This window comes from Heliangelus exortis, chromosome 2 (assembly GCF_036169615.1).
Source record: "Heliangelus exortis chromosome 2, bHelExo1.hap1, whole genome shotgun sequence".
Lineage (NCBI taxonomy): Eukaryota > Metazoa > Chordata > Aves > Apodiformes > Trochilidae > Heliangelus > Heliangelus exortis.
Genome location: NC_092423.1, coordinates 64,637,247 through 64,659,652, shown reverse-complemented (window position 1 = coordinate 64,659,652; position 22,406 = coordinate 64,637,247). Strand labels below are relative to the sequence as shown.

Sequence of the window (22,406 nt, the reverse complement as noted above, 5' to 3'; positions counted from 1 at the left end):
CCAGCCCTACCAAACGTCAAAATATATGAGCAAATGTTAATTCTCTTTGCAGCTTTATTGTAAACACCTCTCTCTTAACCTCCTCGATTTCTGCCTGAGCAAAAAGGAAAATAAAAAGAGAGACAGAGAGAGTTGGGGAGGGAAGGAAAAAGAGAAAGAAAAAACATCCACCACCACCGAAATATCATCAGCACTTAAAGGAGACCATCTCTTTAAAAAATGCCTTTACATTCTAAACCGCATTAGCCTCCCTTCCTATGATATAATATAATCCAGCCTGATCCTGGCTTCACCTACCCCCTGGGCCAAAGAAAATAGATTCAAAGTTTAAATTCTCACATATTTTTACAGCCCGTTTTCAAGACCTTCACTCCATTTTTTTAATAAAGCAAACTTCTCTGTTTCCCAACTGGTTTCCACGAGAAGAAACCCAAGATAAAAATTTCAGTCCCTTACAAACTGACACAACCATCTCAAAATGTCAGTCTGTGCATTCCACTAAAACACGAACCATCAATCAGAAATAATCTGTCTCCTGCAAGATTTCACTAAAGTTCACAACCGTGAGATGATTTTGTTGGCATTGACTATGAAGCTTTCCTTTTTCCTTGAGGGGGAGGGAGCACCCAGCTCTGATTCACAAGTATATTTATTTTTTTTCATAATAATACCTACTTTTCCGTATTTGCTTGCTAATCATTCTTTTCAAAATGCCCTCCTTGAGATAATGGTTTGTTTTAATCTCCGCTCTCCGTTGAGACAACTACATGTACAAAATTTTATAGGCTTATAATTCTGCATACTATATATAAACATAAATAAAAACCTAGAGGTCAACATAAATAAAATAAAACTTTATTTTTTAAATAAAATTATGTTTTGGTTAAAGAAAAGATAGTGTGTCATTTTGTTAGTAGTACAGACAATTTTTTATCCAAAAGAATACATTGTGCTTTATTGTGTCATTTGTCTGAATACAGACTCAGTGGAATATCTAAATGATACCCTGCTCTGAACTCCAAGTTGAAAGTAAGTTTTTATTATACTTGAGGGAAACAATGGGTTCAGCTGCTTATTGCAAGGAGCAATTGTCAAGGGAGAGTTAAACTCAATTACTGTAACCATACTGAATAAAAAATACTGCCAAGAACAAAAATACGCCTGGGTAAAGACAGCCACTGAATAAAAAAATCGACATAAAGCGTATCAAATATTTATTTATCTGGGCAACAAAGGACTATGATACATTGATAGGCATGGAAACTACTGCCGGCACAACTCAATACAATACAACTATAACTGCTTCCAATATGGCCAGTGGAAATACAGGATACCAGGTGGTCCCAAATATTTGAAGTTCTTTGGAAAAAAAAAAAAAAAAAAAAGAAAAAAAGAGAAACAAAAGAATGGGAGAAAGAAAAAAAAAAAAGAGGGGGGGAAGGAAGGAAAGAAAAGCTAAATCTTGCTTTAAAAGACAATCTTAATTTATTGCTCTGATGGTGCTTTCAGGAGAAGGACAGTAGATGAAAATAACTTCTTCTTTCATTTTCCACAACACATAAGGGTTGTAAAACCACCAACATGTTTAAAAACCTTGCCAGGGTCCAACATCACTTTATTTTATCCTCAATGAGAAACTAAATGCCATACTAATTATATATAAAAATTCAGGTTTTTTTTTATTTGTTCAGCTGCTTCATTGTCGCCTTTAACATGCTACAACAGGGCTAAAAATGATGAATCCCAGAGAAAAACCCCCAAAAAACCTCCAATATCTAAATAAGTACCATGAACCACATGATGAACTAAGAGGGGAAGATTTAAAACCCACTAAACAAGAGGTAAACGAGATCACCAGATAAATAAAAAAGGCTTAAAACAGACTCACCATATTTACAATTCCCATTAAATTACACATAAATAAATATATACATACATGAACACTGATTCCCTTATTTAATAACTGTGAATCGTGTTGCAATAGAAAGTTCAAGTTGGTCGCTTTACCTTGGACAGGAAAAAGTTCTACAACTGAAGATATGACATGGAACTGCTTGTGTTTTGTGTTCAAGTTTATTCACAATACTGATAAAAAGTCATCAGTCCTTTTTGCCTTTGTTTGTTTGCTGTTGCTGCTGCTGTTGTACTTTTTTCACTTTTTTTTTTTTGTTCAGTTTTAATATGGCTACAATCTTAACTGAAGTTTATGTAAGGGAAGGTGGTGATTCAGTCCGGTGAAGCTCATAGAATTTTTAAAGTATTATTTATTTCTTTTTGTTTGGTTTTTATTTATTTATTTTTTTAATATATTTTTAGAAAAAAAAAAAAAAAAAAGTCCTTTTTTTTGTTTTTTGTTTGTTTTTGTGTATTTTTTTTCCTCCTTTTGTCTTATTTTAAAAAAAAGTTCACAAACTCAAGAGAGAACTTTTTTTTTCTTTGCTGGCTCCGTCCCCCTGGTCTGTTCTCTTAGGCTCCAAACTGGGATGAAACGACGGTGGCAACGGGAAGAGGGGGAGAAGTTAAGAGCGAGCAAATGGAAATGTGGATGCTGGGAAGAGGTATGGGGAGAAGGCAGAGAGCAGTCCCGCAGAGTCAGAGAACAGGATTGGCAGAAGGACACTCATTCTGTTGCTGTAGCCTGGGGTGCTGGGTGCAGGGGAGAGGGAGGAGGGAGATGAATGGATCGATGGGCTATGAGGGGGAAGGGAGAGGAGCGCAGGGGGGGGAATCCTCACTTTCGGTGCTTCTCCTCTTTGTCCCCGCTTTTGGTGCTGTTGTCTGTGTGGCTGTTGGGATTGTTGCTGAGGTACATTTTGTCCATGGCCTTGAGCGCCTCGGTGAGATAGTTCTGCAGGGCAGTGACAGCAGCGCACACTGCCGGGCTCCCGAAGCCGTGCGAGATGAGGTTGAAGTGGGTCAGGCAGCTTTGGATGCCCGGCTCCAAAATGGGGTTGGGCCGCGAGTTCCCCAGGGGAGATCGGTCCTGAGCCAGCAGGTCGGTGAACTCTTTACAGATCTGTCTGTAGCACAAATGGAGCAGAGAGACAGAGGGTGGAAGGCAGGGCGGGAGGAGAAGAAGAGAGGGAGAGAAATGAACCATCACTGGCAGCAGCCAAGCCTCTGCATCCTCCCTGCTAGGTTACACGAGCCCCTGGATCAAGGGGGCTGCTGCCTCCGAGTGCACACATGTTCTTCTCCTTCTCCCTCTCCTCTTACTCATCTTCCTCCCTAATTCTCACACCTCCCCAACACGCACAAACCTCTGCCTTTCCCTTCACATGGACGCATGCCCTGGCCAGCACACAGACAAATAACAGGCACGCAGATACACACACACTTCCCACAGGCCCCCCACAAACACAACACTCCCTCCTTGCAAACACACATCCCTGCCCAGCTGCATTTTGGAGCAAACACACAGTTTAAAGTTCCCCAGCAAGACAGAAGGAATAGATGGGGTGTGATATCCAAAGGGAGGTTCAGGGATTTATTTGCATCTTGGAATATTTTTTTTTTGTTTTGGTTTGGTTTGGTTTTTGGGGTGTTTGTGAAGAGAAGTGGAGAGAAGCACGGGCCTTTTCCTTCACAAGGCAAAAACATGCCTGTGTGTTGGGAAGAAAAGAGTAATGGCAGAGAGGGGAATCAAGACTTTAAATTAGGGTATTTTGAAATGTTTCTATACATACATCTCCAAATCCAAAGGGACCTTCCCACAGAGGGGAAGGCTGACGCTAACTGGGGGCTAGAAATTTCCTTCCAGGGTGGTGGGAAGAGAGGATATGAGGGCACAGTGCAGAAGTGAGGCTGTATCATCTACTCGCTGCACAAATAGTTGGGGAAATAACACACCTTGTAGCAAGAGAGCTCAGAGGCGTGTTGGAACAGTTTGTATTCTAAAACACACATTAATGTCTTCCAGCCATAAAACAGCTCCCATCTTCTGCCTGCGCCCTCTGGCACCGTGCCCTTTGCTGACACCTCCATTGGTAATTAAGGGCTACTAAACAACCCTTTTAATTTCCAGCAAACATATCAAAACAATCATTTTCTTTTCTCACACCACCTGGAAGCCTAGGCAGCCCCACCAATGACAAACTCTGCTAGCATTTTAACTGCGTACAGATTGCCATTTAAAATATATTTTTAATATCCCTATATTCACTAAGTAACCGAGCTGCTTAGGCAGAAAGAGCCATTGCTGATTTTAATGAACTGAAATCAGTTTAATGTGCCAGTTTTATTTTACTGTCAATGGGAAGCTTTCCCCTTCTTCCCAAATTGATAAGCTAAGTGGAAAGGCCCAGAAAAATGTTTTGCCCTGAAGAATTACTGATTTTTCTTTAATTAAACACCCATCCACAATTTCCATGACTCGCTTTCAAGGTAATCCTGCATAAACCGACTTGATGGAAACCAAGCTGGGTTTACAGAGTTGTCCTGTAGCAGGAGGGCAGATACACTCTCTCACAGTTTGCAAAACCATCAGCCACCGACTATGTGGCAAGCACTCGCAAATAGAAGCCCCAAACCCGGGTTTGTTGCCCTCCCCTTACTCCTGAGCAACATGCCAGAAAAGTAAATGTCTTACTTTGTAGCTAGAAGCATGTTTTTTCTTGTGACTTGCTCGTTTGGATCGGAATGTTGTCGGTTGAGAAATTCAGCTACTGCTTTGGCAGGAAATTCTGTCTCACAAACGTACCCAAAATCTCTAGCTAGATGTACTGCTTCTCCTGAAAAGGGAGGCACGGATGGGGATGGGAGGGAAACACACAGCTCATCAGTATACACATCTCAGACAGGCAAAAATCCATTAGGAAAAAAAGCACTACTTCTATTTGGGCTCTTCTTCTAAAGGGCATGGACTTTTTTTTTCTTTGAAAAAGGTAGGGTAAGAAATGCTAATCACATCTTATCTTGCCAGAATTTTCTTTGCTTCAGTTGAGTGCAATGCAAATGTGTATTGTCATGACAATCGTTACAAGCGAAATCTCGCATAAGAATTTTTTAAAGTTTACACTGACTGTCAGATACTTTTAGACAGGCAGTCTCCATCCACCTAGAATGTGTGCTCAGATTTAGGTATTCATACCTATACACAGCTATTTGCATGCATTTCATTCACAGCTATTTACTCTGGAAATGTTTGTTTGCCTCAGTCACCTCTCTATATTCTTTTGCAATGCATCAATGATTAATATTGATCATAATTACTCCTCGAGCTCTTCTAAATAAAATGCATTAAACAGCTAAGTGTTTAAAATTTAACTTGATCGCATATAATTATACGTTCATCCCCCAAACGATTAACCATGAGAATTTTAGGGTCATTCCACCGAGTCTGTCTGTTTTGTTGATTTTCAAATCTTTGGTTTTAATTTCCTGAACCAGTTGGTTTTTACTGCAGGGCTTCCTGCCATTAGCTCTAGCTCCGGAAGAACGCATGCGCCAATTAGAGCTTCAAAGCCTCAGTCCAGTGAGCTTGTTTCCATAAAATGGAGCGGATCATAAACAATAACAGTACTCTAGAAACTGCCTCATCGCTACAGGACTCAAAAGCCCCAGCAATGTTTATGCTATCATTCCCCCAAAATTAGCCACCATCGCTGAGTTATCTGGAGATCAGGCCTCTTTTTTTTTTTTTTTTTTTTTTTTTTAATGTTTTGGGGGTTTGTGTTTTGTTTTTCTTAAAAAAATCATTCTTTTAAAGCCTTTGTAGTGAAACCCAAACAAGAACAATAGATTACCATAAAACCTTCTCCATATTCATTAACATCACAAATAACATTAAGCATCTACCAAATCTAGACTTTTTACAAGTTTTCCCCTCGTGTTTTTTCACACTGACGGGCAGCGATGCAATGGCAAAGCCTTTCCAAGAATATGAAAACTCACTAATTTTCACACAGCAAAAATATAGTGCGGCCACTAATCCCGATGTTTAAAAAAATAAAACCTGGCATTGCACAGTGCTTCTTTCCCTGACCCCTTTGAACATGAAACATTTCTTGCAGAATGCGAAGTGACAACACAACAAAGCAACAAAATCCCTCCTACACAACCAAACTTAAGCGAAACCTGTGCAGCTCCGGCTGAGCTTAAAAGCTCCTTGCAGACTGAACCTATCTAAAATGCAGTAGAACCCCTAAGTAAGGGGTAAAAAAGGAGGATCTATTTACTGGCCTCAGGCTTGCTTTGTGCCAGTCAGTGAGCACAGCAACTGCTTCAAAACTAAATGACAGCAAACTCTTGAGCTTCCCACCTCCGGCTTCTGACAGCATAGGGCACCCCAAGGCACTATAAGTAAGTTGCACGTTTTCTGGCCAGAGCATAGTAGAGGGGAATGACATAGCCAAGGGAACACATGTTCTGAAAATGAAAACCAAAAGGAAGGAGGGGGGGTGCAACTTGGAGTCTTTCAGGACACCATTAATTCTTGGCTGAGGTCAAGGATTCCCAGATTAATTCAGGAAGTAATGGTCACGCATTTCTCAAATGCAGATGTCAGAAAACTTAAATGATTTACTGTTACGTGGCTGCAGGCTGGGAGGGAGAACAATCTTAAAGTAGCTGCAGCTTCTGACATTTAAAATTGCTTGGCTGTCCACCTGTGGCAGAGGGAGGGCAGTGAAACATTAGAGACTCTTCTCCCCTGTAACTTCCAATTCAACACTTGGGGCTCTCTTACAGAGCTGAGCCCACAGCCCCATTTGTAGACATCCTGCCCATGCTGCTCACCATGAGATCCACTTAGTCTACAGTAACTCTCTCAAACAGGAAAGAAAGATGGGTCCCTGAAAATGTCTAGCTCTGAGACTCAGAAGCAAGTAAGTGGTGGAATGCATTGCTGAGTCTGTAGGACTCACGCAAGCCTGTTTCAGGTTAAAACAAAAAGCATAGGCACACAATTTACGTTCTTTTCCAAGGCACAGAAAATAATGCCCTTCTAATTTTTAACAAGTCACTTTAAAAACCACCAAAAAAAGAAAATCAAAAAGCCAACACCAAACCCAACTCAACACCAAATCTTTTCCCATCAGGCAAAAGCAACAGGCACATTTTCTACAAGAGCCGTCCCAGCGCTTTGAGTCACTTACCCTCCACGAGCGACGTGAGCAAGGTAACGTTAGCAGCTTTACGCCTCCCGGCTGGCAGGTTTAATCCTATTTTGTCCAGTTTCTCCCTCAGAGATCTCCCTCCGTTTTTAGACTTCGCCCTGGTCCACACAAAAAAAGCATTGAGAAAATGGGCAGGTGATGAGCACCCACTCCCACATCACCCAACACCACATTGCTTTCTCTGGGAGGGCAGTAAATGGGTTTTAGGGAACACATGGTGGTGGATGCTGAAGACCAAGTGTTTGCCAAAAGCTGAGTCTGAAGCATAAGGATGGGGCATTGAATGGCTGCATGTCTAGGGAAGGGGAGCCCTCCCTAAGGGCCTGTATCAACCCCCAGGCCAGCAGAGAGATCAGGGCTGAACCCCTAAGGCAGCCACCTGAGCTCTCAAGGTGGCATGGACCTGGGGGAAGCTTCTGCCTGTTGGCCCAAAACAGTGGCTTGGGTGTTATGCGGGGAGGTGGATTTGTATGGTCTGCAACACCCATTACTGCCAGGGATCATCCCTGTACTCTCGATAATCCCTACATGGCCCATCTGTGGCTTTTTGGCAGAGCCATGCAAAGCTGGGCCATGGAGGTGGGAGCTGCCTTAATTACTCCTGGATGTTATTCCCAGCCCGGGCATTGCATAATTGCCTGGGTGAGGTCGGGGGCCCAGGGTGGTGGGATGTAGTATAGGCACCTACAGCAGAGCACCCACCGATAACCTCCCTACACCTGGGAGGGGGGTGAGAGGATGGAGAGGGGTTGCGCGTGGGTGAGGGTTGACTCCCACGATGGGACAGTGGGGAAGACAGGGGGAAGACAACACACACAGGGGCCGCATTGGGCCCTTGGCCCCAGCCCCAAAAAGTGGGGCGCGGGGGCCACACAAGGCTGCTCATTGCCATGGCTACAGCCCCCAACCTCTCCTCCCCCCCCGTCGTCCGGCAGCGCTTGCCCCGGCGGCTGCGTGAGCCTCGCCCCCTGGCGGCAGACACCGAATTCTACCCCCCCTCTCCCTCCTCTGCCCCTGGGTTCTGGGTTCTGGTGCCTTTCCTCCTTCTTCCCTCCCGCCCGACCCGGCTGTAGCGGGGGTTGTCCGCCGCCACCCCGCCTCTCTGGGTTCCCCCCGCCCCTCACCTCCGGAGCACTCCGCCTAGCAGGGAGGCGTTGAGGCACTCGGGCGGCGAGAGGCGTCTCTGCACTTCCGCCACCGTGACCTTGTACTTGGAGGTGGAGCTGAGCAGCGAGAGGCGGCCCGGCACCGAGCAGAAGACCTCGTTGGGGTTCACCACCCCGCCGAAGAGCGTGTCCTTGTTGATGGGGATGGAGGAGACGGCGTTGTTGTTAGACTTGGAGAGGGACACGGGGCCTGCAGGGAGGGAGGAGCAGGGAGGTGAGGGTGAGGAGCGAGAGGGAAAGCAGGGAGAGGGGCTGCAGACGGCCCCGACCCCGCACCTCCTACGGGAAGGGGGTGGGAAGCGGGGAGACAGGCCAGGGCAGGGCGGCCAGCGGGGGCACCCTCCGCTCGCCGGGAGGAGCAGGGAGAGCGCGGGGCAACCCTCCACCCGCAGCTAATAAATTAAGAAATAACCCGGCCGTCCCCTCCCGCATTACACATCCCACCTCCCTTCCACCCACCCCCCCCAAAGCCCGGAGCGGGTCGCACGCCGTCGGGGGGCTGATGGCTGTTTGATAAAAGGCACGTCAGTACCAGCCGTGTTAAACGTCACCAACAAGGCCGGCCCGCCACCGGCAGCCCGGCCCGCCCATGGAGGGCTGTGCCCGGGAGACCGACAGCGGCGGCGGGCCGGGCGGCAGCACAGTGCGGTGATGCTCGCTCGGATGCCGCCAGAGCGCTCCCCCGGGGACGGGCCGCCCCGCTGCTTCTCCAGCGCACAACTATTTGACGTGGAAAATAAACGTAACGCAGCAAGGAGCCGGCACGCGTGTGTCCCGGTCGCTTCCCAAAATAAAGCCTGGTTCTCACTATCCCCTGGGCAGGCTAACCCTGCCCGCCGGCGGCTGGAGGGGAGGTACCGGGCCTGGCTGCAGTTTCGTTCCCGGTGCCCGCCGGCCTTGGGTCCCGGTTTATGCCCTCCCTGTCTTCCCTCCCTCCCCCCCCAACCCACTACTCTTCACGGGTGCAGTTTAACGGAGCGGTGGGTTCTCTCCGGTTTTGGATAGATCACTTGTGACATTAATAGCTCTGGGAAGGCTAATAGATACAACAGGAGTTAAACGAACTCTTGAGATTACTAATAAAAGAGCCAATTATCATGTCGACTTGGAAAGAGCATCTCTTAAGATTTATCCCTTGCACATCTAATTTGACGTGACAAAGGCTTCACAGGCGGCGGGGGGGCGGGGGGAGGGGGTACGGGGGGGATGTAACTTTGAGTTCACTGGCTGTACAGCGATTAGGGTTAGAGAGACTGGTTCTTGCTCCGGTGGTGGCCGGGGTACCCAAATTCCAGACAGCTACACAGCACCCCTCAGAGCAGACAGCAGCTAACTATTGCTTTCAGCCCCTACACAGCTCCCTACACAGGACCAAGTACAAACCAATCGCTTTCCACCGAGAACATCCTTTGCAAAGTGCCGTGTGCCACCTTTCCCAATACCTTCGGGTCGTCCGAAGGAAGGCGGGAAGAGAAAATTGACTGAAAACACGCCACAAATCTTTCACACGGTTTGGGGACCAATTTCCAAGCAATTCCATTCTAAGTGAAGCACACAAAGCCAACGAAAACCAAACCTCCCTGACGGATGGCCATCAGTCTCCAGAAATTCGCTCCTTATTCTCCAGCAAACCCACCTCGTCAACGACTTGATTTACATAAGAAAAACCCGAAGAAGGAGGCAGAAGCAACCTTTCACAGCCTAGTTTACCAACAACGATTAAAGCCTGCCACCCATCCAGATGCATGGGGCACACCACGACACCGAATTGTTTGCTAATGCACTAAAACATGGGCTCACATTTTCTAGATCATCTGCTAACATTTTTCCTCATTAACGACAACAATAATTAAAAATACTCGGCAACCGTGGCCATTTAAGAGGGCGGATTTCAACCCCCATCACCTTTTTTCTTTCTCTTCCTCTAACCTTTTGGCCAACAGTCCGTGCCAGAGGACGAATCCCGGGGCCGGGTGGAGGAGGGGGTGAAGGGGAGGGGGGGGGGGGGGAGGCTGGGCAAGTCCTCCCTGCGAGTAGTCCCCAGCCTGTGACGACACGTTTGGTATGCACAAGGAAACGGCTTACCTTTCTTAATTACAGTTTGATCTGGGATGTTAATACCGGGGTCTTCTACGTGCTGCAACAAAAGGAACAGGCAGGGATGTAAACGTAAAACCACAACAAAAGACGGGAAGGATTGCGGGAGGGGGCGGGGGGGGGAAGGAGGAGGGCGGGAGAAGTTGTGTGTCCCCCTCCCCAAGCACGGTGTGGGGAGAGAAACAACAAATCCTGCCGTGGGAACGGGGATGTGGGGGAAAACATGGGATTTGGGGGGATGGGGGAAGAATTTCCTTTATCGGGAGGGATCTTTAGCCCCTTCCCACTCTTTAATAATAATAATAATAATAATAATAATAATAATAAAAATAATAATAAATAAATCACCCCCACATCCCCAGGGCTTGCCCGGCCTATCCGGACACCCGAGTGGCCTCCAGCTTTTGCGGGCCCCCTCCTCCTGTCCGCCCCCCCCCTTAAACTCCTCCTCGGGAAGTGGCCCCGGTCCGGCCCGGCCCTGCCCTGCCCGACCCTTCCCCGCTGCTGCGCCCGCTTCCGCGCCTGCGGGAAGGAAAGCACAATGGAGGGGGGACGGCTGCGGTGCCGGGGGGCATCCCCGCGCACCCCCACTATTGTGCCCTCGCAGGTTGCGCGGTGGCGGCTACAGCTGGGGTTCGCGCGGCGGAGTCACGACGTGATTAGAAAGTCAAATGAAATCGTGTTTTCCAATTCCAAAAACTGACAGGCAATATAATGTCTGGCTGTGTTTACAAATTAACACCAGTGCTGCTGAGATAGAAGATTTCGCAATCGTTACAAAACCCAGGCATTACCATTTAAAAAACTATTACTTCCTTCTCTAGTCTTTGTCCAACAATAATACTGATTCTAACATTTTCCATTCTGTCTTGGATTTATGCTCCTGTTAATTGTGCCTGATCTCAATGATTCCGGGTGGATGGTACTAAGTTGCTTTATTACAGGTTTTATTATACTCAATGCTCTCATTTGTAACTTGCCTAAAGTGCTTCTGGATTTAAGTATAATTAAATTGAGAAATGTTCAGAAATGACTACTGCTGCAGTTCTTGTGTTTTAACTATATGGGGAAATATGATCCCTTTATGCATGCACCCTAAACCCATAAAGTAAATGTAGTGTGGCATAATACTTTTATTTGTGTTATTTCTACACATATTCCATACAGGGAGGACTGTTAAGTTTAAAATCCCACAGAGATATTTATGATTAAATAATTTTCACCATCTACTTGATTTTCATAAATATCTAGCGGTCGTTTTTATTAAAGGTTAACTGTTGCAGCAATGGAAAAATTCAAAACTGACTTTTTCCCTATCTAGGTTCCTGTTATTTTATTTTCATAACCAGATAAAATACTCTTAAAAGATACATCCTCTTATTTTTATGCTTTTCTTCATGCAGCCTGCTGATTCAGTTTTACAGAGAAAAAAAAAAAAATGGTAGGCTGGTTTAAGGATTTAAACCAGATGGCATTTGGCTTTCACAAAGTATAGCAATGCTATTAATTCATAGATCCCTGAAAGGCAAATCAAATGATTTGTACTTAAAATATCTGCACAGGAGGTTTCCCGAATCAGCTCACTGCCACAGAGTGCCATTGAGGAGAGGGAGAATTTGAGAGAACATTTTAGGTCATGTTCCTCCAGCAATCAGAGGCTTGCAGTCAACAAATTAGTTTATTCTTACTATTGCTTCCATGTTATTTTATATCAAGTCTTAAGAATTGACCTGCTTTTAACGGATCCAAATTGTTCACTAAATCTTCCACTTCGGGAAACATATGCATTATTACAAAACTGCTAAACATAACCAGCAATTTTCTGTGGCTAATTTAGCCAGATGAGGGCTGTAATAAATTCACTATTTTTCCTGAGTATAATTTACAAAAGATTTCAAAATAACCCCCCAAAACAGGTAAGTTCATCTGAACATTATCCTTGCAGCACAAAACTGTACTCATTAAACTGTCAGCGAATATATTGTAGTAATATTTGATCCTGTAATTTGGGATGGCATTTCAGCAAAAATCACATCCAGATACCGCAGTTCCCTCCTTCTCTTTTTTTTTCCTGCAAGTTGAGCAGCCTCAGTCCCTTAGCACAAGCTCTGTGGGCTTTAATAAATTTATTGCCATGTTCTAATTCCATTTTCAGGGAGAAACCCAGAAAGATGAACTTTGATCACAACCTATTGCACTGCATAAAGCCACTTTCCTAACTGAACAATAGCCCAAGCGTGCTCTGTAAATAGCCCATGCACTAATGTCATGCTTAATTAGAAATCATTTTTTTTTAATCTGTATTTATCGATAACAGAATTAGGTCCCCCAAATAATGCATCCTCCAATAGGCTTCCAACATTTAATTTAATATAGGGTGTAGCAGGTCTGGCTCGAATTTGATAACCTATAGCTAATGATTTATGAGGTCATTTCTTTGCACTGCTGCTAAAAGAAGGCAGTGTTTTAATATACCTCTTCCCTGATTTGTCAATTAATTCCTTTAGAGGATCTGCCTGTATCCTCTTACAACTTTAGATGTTGTTATCCCATATGCCAATTCTGTAATCACGGGAAACTGATTTTTCCTTCTTAGGCCACTTTCACCCACTTTTTTTTTTTTTTTTTTTTTCCTTCTTTCCCCCTTTATGTTTGCCTGGAAGGACATTTAATGAGATCTCGCGTTTCAGACTCATGTTTTTCCCAAGGCAGCGAGAAATCCCCAAATGCACGGCCCTGTGGTGATATTATATATTCTTCCAATCGTAACAGCTTATTGTCATTGAGAAGGAAAAATATTGTTAACGATGACAGTAATTTGATTTATTTGTATTTTAACGGGCACGTTAGCAGACAGGCGTTGTGAAGGGACCGAGCTGAGAGAACCTATTGTTCTAGGTGGGGGCTTCGCCTTTCCTGGGGAGGGGGCAAGTATTCTTCTTCCCTCCTCTCCTCTCCTCTTTTCTTTTCTTTTTTTTTTTTTTCTTTTTTTTTTTTTTTTTTTTTTTTTTTTTTTTTTTTTTCTGGCGGGATCCCCCTCCCTTCCCTAGAAATTCAGCTCCCGCGGGGCAGGGGGACGGAAGGACGGGGGAGAGGGGCAAGCGACCCCCGGGGCTGCCCCTGAGCTTACCGGTACGTCCTCGATGGCGTGGGGGATGGAGTGGAGGGGCAGGTCGGCGAGCCCCGAGCCCAGCCCGTGCGGGGCGTGCAGCAGGTCGTCGTGCCGCCGGTAGTCCCTGCGTGGGTCGAGCCCCGAGAGCTGGTGGGGCAAACCCCGGTGCGTGTGGAGCAGCCCTGTCTCCTGGCTCTGCCTCTGTCCAGGCCATCCTGGATGCTGGGGCTGCGGCTGGGCATGGAGGGGGTTGAGGCTGTAGGGGTCGTTCACGTGGGAGTAGGGGTCCTGAGACTGGGGGTAGATGGGCTGGTAAGGCGGGGGGAAGTAGGGGGGCTGGAAGTCGGCGTTGGGGGTGTGGGAGAGCGGCGGGGCGCTGGTGTAGGGAGACTGACCCACGGTCCCCAACTGGGGTAGCCGGGCTGTCCCGTTGCTGGTACTGTCGTGGCGCTCCTGAGGTGGGGGGGGAGGGAGGGGGCGGCGGGGGGGAGGGGGGAGGAGGGAGAGGGGGAAGGAGGGGGGAGGGAAAAAAAAAAAAAAAAAAAAAAAAAAGATAAAATCAAACTGTTTCTCCCCAAAATCGGCTTGCGCATTTCACCTATCGGACAAAGACGGGCAATTTTTTCCACTCCGAGGCGGAGAAGAGCAGCTCTGATCATTTCTATGTCTCTGATTTTCCCTCGCTCACGATTAAGAGGCTATCTCGCTTTTTAAATAATAATAATAGTAGTAATAACGGCAATAATGATAACAGCAATAATAGTAACAATTATAACTGGACTGCTTACAATAATTAATAAAACACTGCGGCGACACAGCGTGGATTCCCAACAGATCGCTCCCCGTCATTTCAGGAGCAGGTATTTCCCGCAAATAAAAAGAATAATTCATACATGGGCATTAGTAAAATAACAATTCTACCACTACTCAAAATCCTTCCCGTTGCCCTGGGCAGAACCCAGACAAATACTGTTGCTGGGATTACCCATAACGCATCCCAAGAAAACCCTGGAAAATCCCAAGCCCACTGCCATTTTGTTACCAGAAGAAGCCGACATAGGCTCTAAAACAAACCGATCCTTCACCCTTAGAGTTCAACAAATGTTTCCGGGCGAAGGCACTGCCACCGTCCCCCAGCTACGGGGAGAACCGCCCCGGTGCCAGGCCGAGCTCCCCGCTTGCCAGCGGACGATTTGGTAAGGGTGGCGGCAGTGGCTCGGGCGCCGGGGAAGTGGAGGAATGCGCCGGGCAGACGGGGGGGAGTGCAGCCCCCAGCCCCGCTGCACCGACGGGCGAGCGGCACGGAAATGCGCCCGGGCGTTTCGGCCCGGCTCTGTCGGCTCCCGAGGCCGGGGAGAGATAGGAGCCCGGGGGTACGTCCGGGAAAAAAAGGTATGGCCCCCGCGGAGTTGGAGGAAGAGGAGGAGGATTCAAGGGAAAGAGCCACGATCCCGAAAAAAAGGAAACGAGAAAACTGAAAATATCTCGTTTGCAGGTGGCAAGGTGAAGAAATCGAGGCGGCAGGGTGCAAAGAATAGCCTTTTGCCGTTCGCTCGGAGCAGACCAAAAAGAAAAAAAAGAGGAAAAAAAAAGAAAAATAAAAAAAAGAAAGAAAAGGAAAAAAAAAAAGAACGAAAAACAAAACGCAAAAAACCGAAGAAAAATTAAAATAATAATGAAACAACAGTAAGCCACCGAATTTATAAAAACGCAGAAAACGGAAAAAGAAAACCCTCTCCGCAAAGCTGGGTAAGAAAGCCCCGACCAGCACCGCCACCGCAGACAACAATAGCAACACCCAGCACACACCAAACCCCTCCGAGAGAAACGGGAAGAAGAAACTCACCATAGCCGAAAAACTGTGTACTAACATCTGCGAAGAGTCGGGGGTTACAAGGCAGGGTAGAAAAAAAAAAACAAAACAAAACAAAACAACAAGCAGAGGAGAGTGACCGGAGGAGCGCGCAGCCCCCAGCAGAGCCCCGCGGGTGCGGGCGCGGCGCGGGCGAGGAGGGAGTGCGGCCGGAGCCCGGCGCTAGGCTCGGACGGCGGGACCAGGGCGCCGGGGCTGCTCCTGCACCGTGGGCGAGCCACTATAATCCATCAGAACTTGCACCGATCTCTGCTGCCCTTCATCGGGTGTTGCCAAGGCGAGCTCTATCCTGGCGTGGTGTGAGGAGTCAAAGTTGGTTGCTTTTTTTTTTTTTTTCTTTCCTTTTTTTGTTTTGTTTGTCGCTTGTTTTTTCTTTTTGTTTTGTTTTGTTTTTAGCGTGTGTATGTTTGTTTCTTAATCCTTTTTTTTTTTTTTTCCCTCTCTTTTTCTCCTTTTACTTAGCTGCTGCTTCACTTGAGCTCCTAATAACAGATCTGCTGCCTTCCTGGAGACTCCTAATAGCAGATATTCATGACTATTAATATTACACGAATACTTAATAAGGGAAGAATGGCTGGAAATCGAGCGTGAAGCGAGAAGGCAACTCAAGGCAGAGCCTGTTCTAAATGACGTCCATTGAATGAAGAATCAGTGTATCTAATCAGAGATGGGGGAGAGGGAGAGGGAGAGAGAGACAAAAAGGGAGAGAGAGGGAGCGGGAGAGAGAGAGGGGGGACATGCTGCTGCGTCTGACGAATCACAGGAAAGGGGCAACATTTTAAAAGGTTGCAGGGCATGCAAAAGTGAAAGAGAAAGAGATCCGGAGAGAGGGAGAGGGTGGGAGCCAGGAGGGGGTGCGCGTGAGGGGGGGGATGGTGGGAGAGACGGGCAGGAGGAGAGAGGGGAGGGGGCATGGGATCCCCCCTTCTTCCCTTCGCTTCCCTTCCCCTCCCTTCCCTTCCCCCCCCCCTGCCTCCGCCTCCCCCTGCCCCCAGCCCCGCGGTCTTTCGCGGGCGCACCTCGGGCTGCGGCTGCTGCGCGTAGCCGGCCTCAAAGCCCAGGGAGAAGAGCGGCTGCTGGCTCCCCGCTTGGCTCTTGCCGCTCTCGGCCGCGCCGCCGCCTTTGCGAGGGGTGGGCTCCGCGGGACCGCCCGCCGCCGCCGCCGCCCCGTCCATGCCTCGACGGCAGCCCGCCGAGGGGCTCCCCGCGCCGCTGCCCCTGCGGCGGCCGCCCCGCGCCGCCGAGCAGGCTCGCCTCCGTGCCCCGCGTCCCGGAAACCGGCTGGGAAAGTTTTTTTGGGTGTCTCCCTTTCTAGGTGTCAGCCCTCTTCCTCCTCCGACTCAAGCCCACCACCGAAGCCGGCGGGCGCCGGGGCGGGGGGGCTGGGGAGCCCAAGAAGCATCCGCCGGGCTCCCCGCGGCCCCCCTCTCGGAGGATCCGGGAAAAGATGGGGGGAAAAGGCAGGAGGCGGCGAGGCGGGGAGGGAAGGAGGGCGGGAAGGACGCGGGGGGTGGGGGGGTGGGGGGGGGTAAGAGGGAGCCGGGAAAAGAGGCAAGGCGAGCGCTTCTCCCGGCCCAGACAAGCCGGGGCTCCGGCGCAACCCGTCGGACTGGCTGTACAACTCCCAAACAACTCCCTCAAACAGGCACCGCTCCACTCTCCGCCGCTGCTCCACCGCAGCCTCCCCACCACCGCCGCTCCGCCCGCCGGCTCCCGACCCCCGGGCGCTGAGCGCAGCTTGCCGGGCTCTCAATCCGCTTTTCTTTTCCTTTCTTTTTCCCCCCCCTTTTTTTTTTTTTTTTTTTAAATTCTTAACAAATTTTTTTCCCTTTCTCTCCTTTAAAGGCAGGTCCTGTCCCTATCAGGGTACAGCCATCCTCTCTTCCATCCTTTCCGCAAGCCCCCTCGCAAAACCCAACCTCACAGAAGCACGAAAGCCGGTGGGGTTCCGGCAGGGCTCCGGCAGAACGGCCGCGACTCCCTCGGTGTTTGGTAGCACCTTGGTGCTAAGTCCCATTAGCGCAAGGCAAATCTACGTGAAATCTACATGCTCGCACGTGTGCACATTCGAACACCGATCCTAGGGGTAAGGGATGGAGGAGAGACATACTTCCCTCCTGAAATCCATCTGAGGAATGTTTATATATATGTATATATAAACACTTATATATATATTTACAACTTAAAATCTCAGACAAACAAAGACCCACCAAGAAATAAACAAACAAACCCACCCCAACATCTTATTCCTAGAAATCAAGCATCTGCCAGCAAGTGGATCTAGGAGGTCTGCTCTCATACTCGGAGACAGCTTTATCCCAAACTCCTCTATCCAGGACTAAACCACCAACCATTTAGTTGGCGGTGAGTCTGGCGAGTCTTCGGACCCTTTCCTAAGCTACTGCAACGCTCAAAGCAGCGGAAGGGTCGGCTGGGAGGTGCCCCCTCCCCTTCTCCCCGCCTTTGCCCCAGACATGCATTTTGGCAAAGCTCCGCCGAGGCTGGGGTGAGCTTTCCCGCGTGGGTCACGACCAAATAATTGCGTTTATTTGCAAAGTGGAGTCTTCTATTGCGCGGCTGAAATGCACTGCGCAGGCAACTTTTGCGGAAAGGGTGACAATAGTATTCGTTGGTTTGAGACTAGACATGGGTCCTGGGCATCACTCTTCTTTTTCCTCTTCTTCCTTTTTTATCAGATTAAACGACACTCGTCTCTTATTTAAAATATGGATGCACACACAGACACAGACTCACACGATCTGTGTTGAATGGCTCCAAAATCAAATCAGGTGATTTTAAATACTTTTTTTTTTTTTTTTTTTTTCCTTCCAAGCTGCTAAAAGAATATTGCTCTAAGCCGTGGGAGTGTGGCCCTGAAAATTAGGAGGCTGAGGGACCACCGCTGATTTCAGTTCGGCAGCTGACCCCTACAGATTTGTTCAGTTCGGTATAATGAATAAGCAGCTACATCGAAAAGGCTGAATTTAAGCATCAGTCCTCAGCCGATTTATTGGGATGCCTCGGATACCTTGAGTATAAGAATAACTCTCTTCCCTTTTTTCTCTCCTTGCCCTTTCATTCATTCATTCATCCATCCATTCATTCAGTCAGCCATCTATCCATCCGCCCGTCCGTCCATCCAACCATCCATATGGATGAGTGTAGCATCCTACAGAGCATTATCTACGGAGGATCTATCTATAGACCAGACTGCTGCTGGATCCCGTTTGCCCCTCCTCGTACACATCCGACAAAGCCGGGTTTCCATAAGCACCGAAGTTCGTGGGGAAGGACCCCAGCCCCTCTCTCCAGCTGCAGAACCGCAAGGAACCTGGCGAAGGAGCAGAAGTTTTCCTAAACGAAATTGAGAGACGGACGGATGCTGAAGGCTCCCGCTCGCAGTTGCGGGGCAGCGGGCTCTGCCCCGGCCAGGGGAAGCGCTTACCTCACATTCCTCATACTTGATATTATCCGTCAGTTTCCAAAGCATTTTCATGGATTGGCGTGAGAGAGGATTTGGTTCTCCCTGCCTTTCCCTGCGGTGGCGGGGCGGCGTGGGGAGCGCGGCTGGCGGAGGCTGTGCTGCGCTCCCGTCCGCGCTCGGAGATCTCCCTCTAATGGTGGAAACTTTTCCTTTTTCCAGCTCTTTACCCACAGCCTAATCGCCTCATTAGCATATCAACAACAGCCCAATTGCTCGCCAGCACAACAACCTGCAGCGATGGACACAGGTAGAAAGGACCCACGAGCAAGAAAAAGGAAAAAAAAAAAGCTTTCAGGCTTTCTCCAACCCGCCAAGCCCCGGCACTGGGATTGGGGGGCAGCAGGCCCAGCATCCCTTTCTGCCTGTGTGAGGGGCTCGCCCGCCGCAGCTCCCCTCCGCACCTCTCTGTGTGACAACGGGGAGGAAAGTGACCAGGAAAATAAAAAAGCGACAGTCCCATCACCTGTATACTTTTGGGCTAGCCACGTAGCCGCCCCCCCCCCCCCTTTTTTTTTTTCTTTTCTTTTTTTTTCTTTTTTTTTTCCCCTCCCCCCTCCGCGAGGTTTAAAGAAACCGACACTCTGGATTTGTTTTGATCTTTTTGGTAGATGTTTGAAAAGCTTCTTTCTTTTGAAAACTATTTCGCTCCTCTCGGCCCTGTTGGCCATTTGTATTCAAGACGAAAAAACCGAAACAAACCAAAACAACCCACAAACAAAAAACAAAAAATAAAACAAAAAACCAGAATAGCCCCCCAAAAATCCAACATAAGCTCCCCGACAGAAGTAAGCGAGCGGTCATACGAATGCAGCAAGAGCCAAAAGTATTTTTCAAGCACTTGAGCTAAGGGACAAAACAATGACGAGCATAAAACTTCGGTACTTTCTTAGGCGGAGCGCTTCGTTTGCGTAACAATGTGCCGCTAAGCGAGCGATCAGCCCGACCTCCTGGGGGTTGCTTTCCACTTTTCTCCTTTTTTTATTTCCCAGGGTGCCCAGCCTTGCTCGATCCACCGAAGCACTTCTTTTTTCCCGACTTTTATTTATTTATTTATTTATTCCTCTCGCTGATCCTCGCTGCTCCTAATGGCGAGGCATCCTCCTTTACGTTGAGCCGGCGCGTCGGGCCTGGCGCGGCTCCCCCGCCTGCCGGGCCCCCAGGCACCCCCCGGAGCAGGGCATCCCCGCGGAGGAGAGGGAAGCACCTGGCTGCCATGCCGCTCCCCGAAACTTCCGTCTACCAACCCCAAAACCTGCCCTGTCGGCCTGACAGACCCTCCCGGGGCCAGCCCCCGACGCCAGAGGGGGAAATCTACTGCCTCCAGGAGTGAAGGGCCCTTCCACTCCACAGGGAAGCCGCAGTGGGCCCTCGGGGGGTCCGGCACACGCGTCCCCATACCACGAAGGGTGTCAAAGACTTCAGGCTCCCGGGCCTGCTCTTTCATACTCACACATCTACATCACCAAAAAGTGGGGGTTTTTTTGTTTGTTTTCCTTTTTTTTTTCCCCCCTTCTCCTTCTCCCCTCCTCCACCCCTCGATGCTCTTTTTCATCAGCGCTTTTGTCTGCAAGCGGCAGAAGAGTAAATTGTTGATTTTACCCCCAGTGAGGTTCAAATGGAGCTGGCAGATTAAGCCTAGTTAATTCCTCGGGGTGGGGGAATATGAAAAAAAAAAAGAGAAGAGAAGGAGGGTAAAGAAGGGGCCCATCTCCCCTAAGGGCCGTCCTGGCGCAGCCGCGCCGGTCAGGAGAGCCTCCTATTCGGGAGAACCCTCCAGGACTCCCGTGGGCTAAAGGCCCGGGCTTTGTTCCTCCTCCTCCTCAGCCCAGAGCCGGCTGGGGTGCAGGGGTGAGAGAGCAGGGGGTGTCTTTCCCTAGGAGACCTGCACTGGACAGCGAGAGGCGGCTCCTGCAATCCCCACGACCGGTCCGTCCCCTCCGGCCAGCCATGGCGAGGGGGGAGTGGGGGGGAGCCGCAGCTCGGGGAGCTGCGAGGGCTGAGGTATAGGGAAAACTCGGGAATAGATTTCAAGGCAGATAGCCCGTAAATACAATTACATAAGAGTTGACTTCATTGGGGAAGAAAAAAAAAATTAAATTCTCTTTTAATCTCTTCTCCCCACCGACCTGATAAAAAGACAACAATTCTAACCGTAAAAATAATTTTAAAGGAATTTTTGTTTTACAGAATTTTTGTTAGAGGATTTTTTGTTAGGACTGCTATCCTAAAAAATAGCCATTTAAATAAGGCAGGCCGGAGAAAGACTTAGTCGCGATATTTGAAAAGTTAGGAGTTGAAAAAGAAGCTGGGCTGTCATCCCCAACTGCACTGCCCTGAAATAAAATGTTGTTTTCGGTACTAAAAGCCCGGGTGCTTGAACAGGACGGTTCGTCTGCCTTTTTATAAGCCAGCAAAGAGCGGCGACGTCGGGAGGCTGCAGGACTTTCCAAGTGCCTCCGGCTTTGGGAACGGCGGTATTTCCACACGTGTCGGCTCGCCCCTGGTGCGGGTGGGTCCCACCAGGTCGGCGGGGCTGGGCGAGGGCTCGGCGGGCCGCGTCTTGGATACTTCCCGCTGGCGGGTGCTTGCCTTTTCCTTCGGCTCATCCCCGCAGGGCCGCCTTCCAGGGGTGCTCCGAGCGCCTCCACTACCATCTGGGACCAGTCAGGATTATTTTTCCACGGGACGGGCTCGGATGGGAGCTCACAGCGTCGCTTCTGCCCCCGCGACCCGTTCCCAAAGGCGGCGGGCGCTGCCCCGTCTGGTGCCCGGCTCGCTGCGGGGACAGCCCCAGGGCTCCGCGGCAAGAAGGCCGCCGCCAGCCCCGGGCAGACAGACGGCGGGCGAGCACACGCCGCTCTGCGCCAGCCCACGCTGCCCCGGGCAGCTCAGCCTCGGGTCGGGACACCCCCCGGCGAAGGCAACAGTGGAGCAGCCCTCGCTCCTCCCGGGCCGCCGCGATGTACCTGTTGCAGCCGGGCCTGGCCAGTGGCCGAAAGCAGCTCCCAGCACGGGGAGCCGCAAAATCGCCAAATCCCAGCAACAGGTTTGCTCCCGCTGCCTGCCGGCCCGTCACTTTTCCCGCTCCAGCTCTGCCTCCTCTCCCAAAATAACAATAAACTCCCGCAGGGCAGGAGGGTCGCCTTACCTGCCAGTCCCCCATTTTGGCAAGGATAGACATCCTGGCTGCGGGCTCCAGATCCTCAGATCCCTGCTGGTCATGGACTGCGAAGGCAAGCCACCCGCCCGGGATGCCTGTGGGTAAATCCTCCCCTTACCTGCGCCGGGACTCACTCTCTCACCTGGCCATAAAGAGCTGGGTGCTCCCTGCCCGCGCCTGCGCGCTGCTTCCGCACTGCCTGCACGCTGCCCCCCGCCACCGCACTCCCACGGCGCCCGGTCCGGCCCCGCAGACCCCCGGGGGGTGCACCGGCACCAGCCCCCGGGGAGCCCCTCGGACACGCCGCAGAGGCAGGGCAGCTGCTTGCCTCGCTACCCCGCTACTCCCCTCAACCTTGAGTGCCCTGCGGTGCCCTGGGTCGGAGACGGGGCTGGGGGG

General features: G+C 49.5%; 1 protein-coding gene across 7 annotated transcripts; it reads right to left on the bottom strand.

Annotated features, from left to right (window-relative positions):
* Positions 1-833: 833 nt before the first annotated feature.
* TFAP2A (transcription factor AP-2 alpha) lies at positions 834-22,166 on the bottom strand. 7 transcript variants are annotated; one of them, XM_071736470.1, is made up of 8 exons: positions 21,996-22,166; positions 13,886-13,943; positions 13,509-13,784; positions 10,367-10,418; positions 8,240-8,471; positions 7,095-7,213; positions 4,589-4,730; positions 834-3,020 (listed from the first exon to the last, which is right to left on the bottom strand). In XM_071736470.1, exons 1-8 carry the CDS (start codon positions 22,067-22,069, stop codon positions 2,732-2,734), a joined length of 1,242 nt encoding a protein of 413 aa, XP_071592571.1. In that variant the 5' UTR covers positions 22,070-22,166; the 3' UTR covers positions 834-2,731. The 7 variants fall into 7 exon arrangements, with proteins under 7 accessions (XP_071592571.1, XP_071592572.1, XP_071592568.1 ...); XM_071736471.1 differs by lacking the exon at positions 21,996-22,166 and adding an exon at positions 18,809-19,315; XM_071736467.1 differs by having other exon boundaries at positions 13,509-13,943; positions 21,996-22,132.
* Positions 22,167-22,406: the final 240 nt, after the last annotated feature.

Bases quoted from the DNA above. Each gene is read 5' to 3' on its own strand.
- TFAP2A (XM_071736465.1), bottom strand. From the start codon at position 16,538: ATGGACGGGGCGGCGGCGGCGGCGGGCGGTCCCGCGGAGCCCACCCCT. The intron at 7,214-8,239 runs GTGAGGGGCGGG...TGTGTGGACCAG, and splicing joins CTAGGCGGAGTGCTCCGGAG to GGCGAAGTCTAAAAACGGAG. The intron at 4,731-7,094 runs GTAAGTGACTCA...CTCCCTTTTCAG, and splicing joins GCTCACGTCGCTCGTGGAGG to GAGAAGCAGTACATCTAGCT.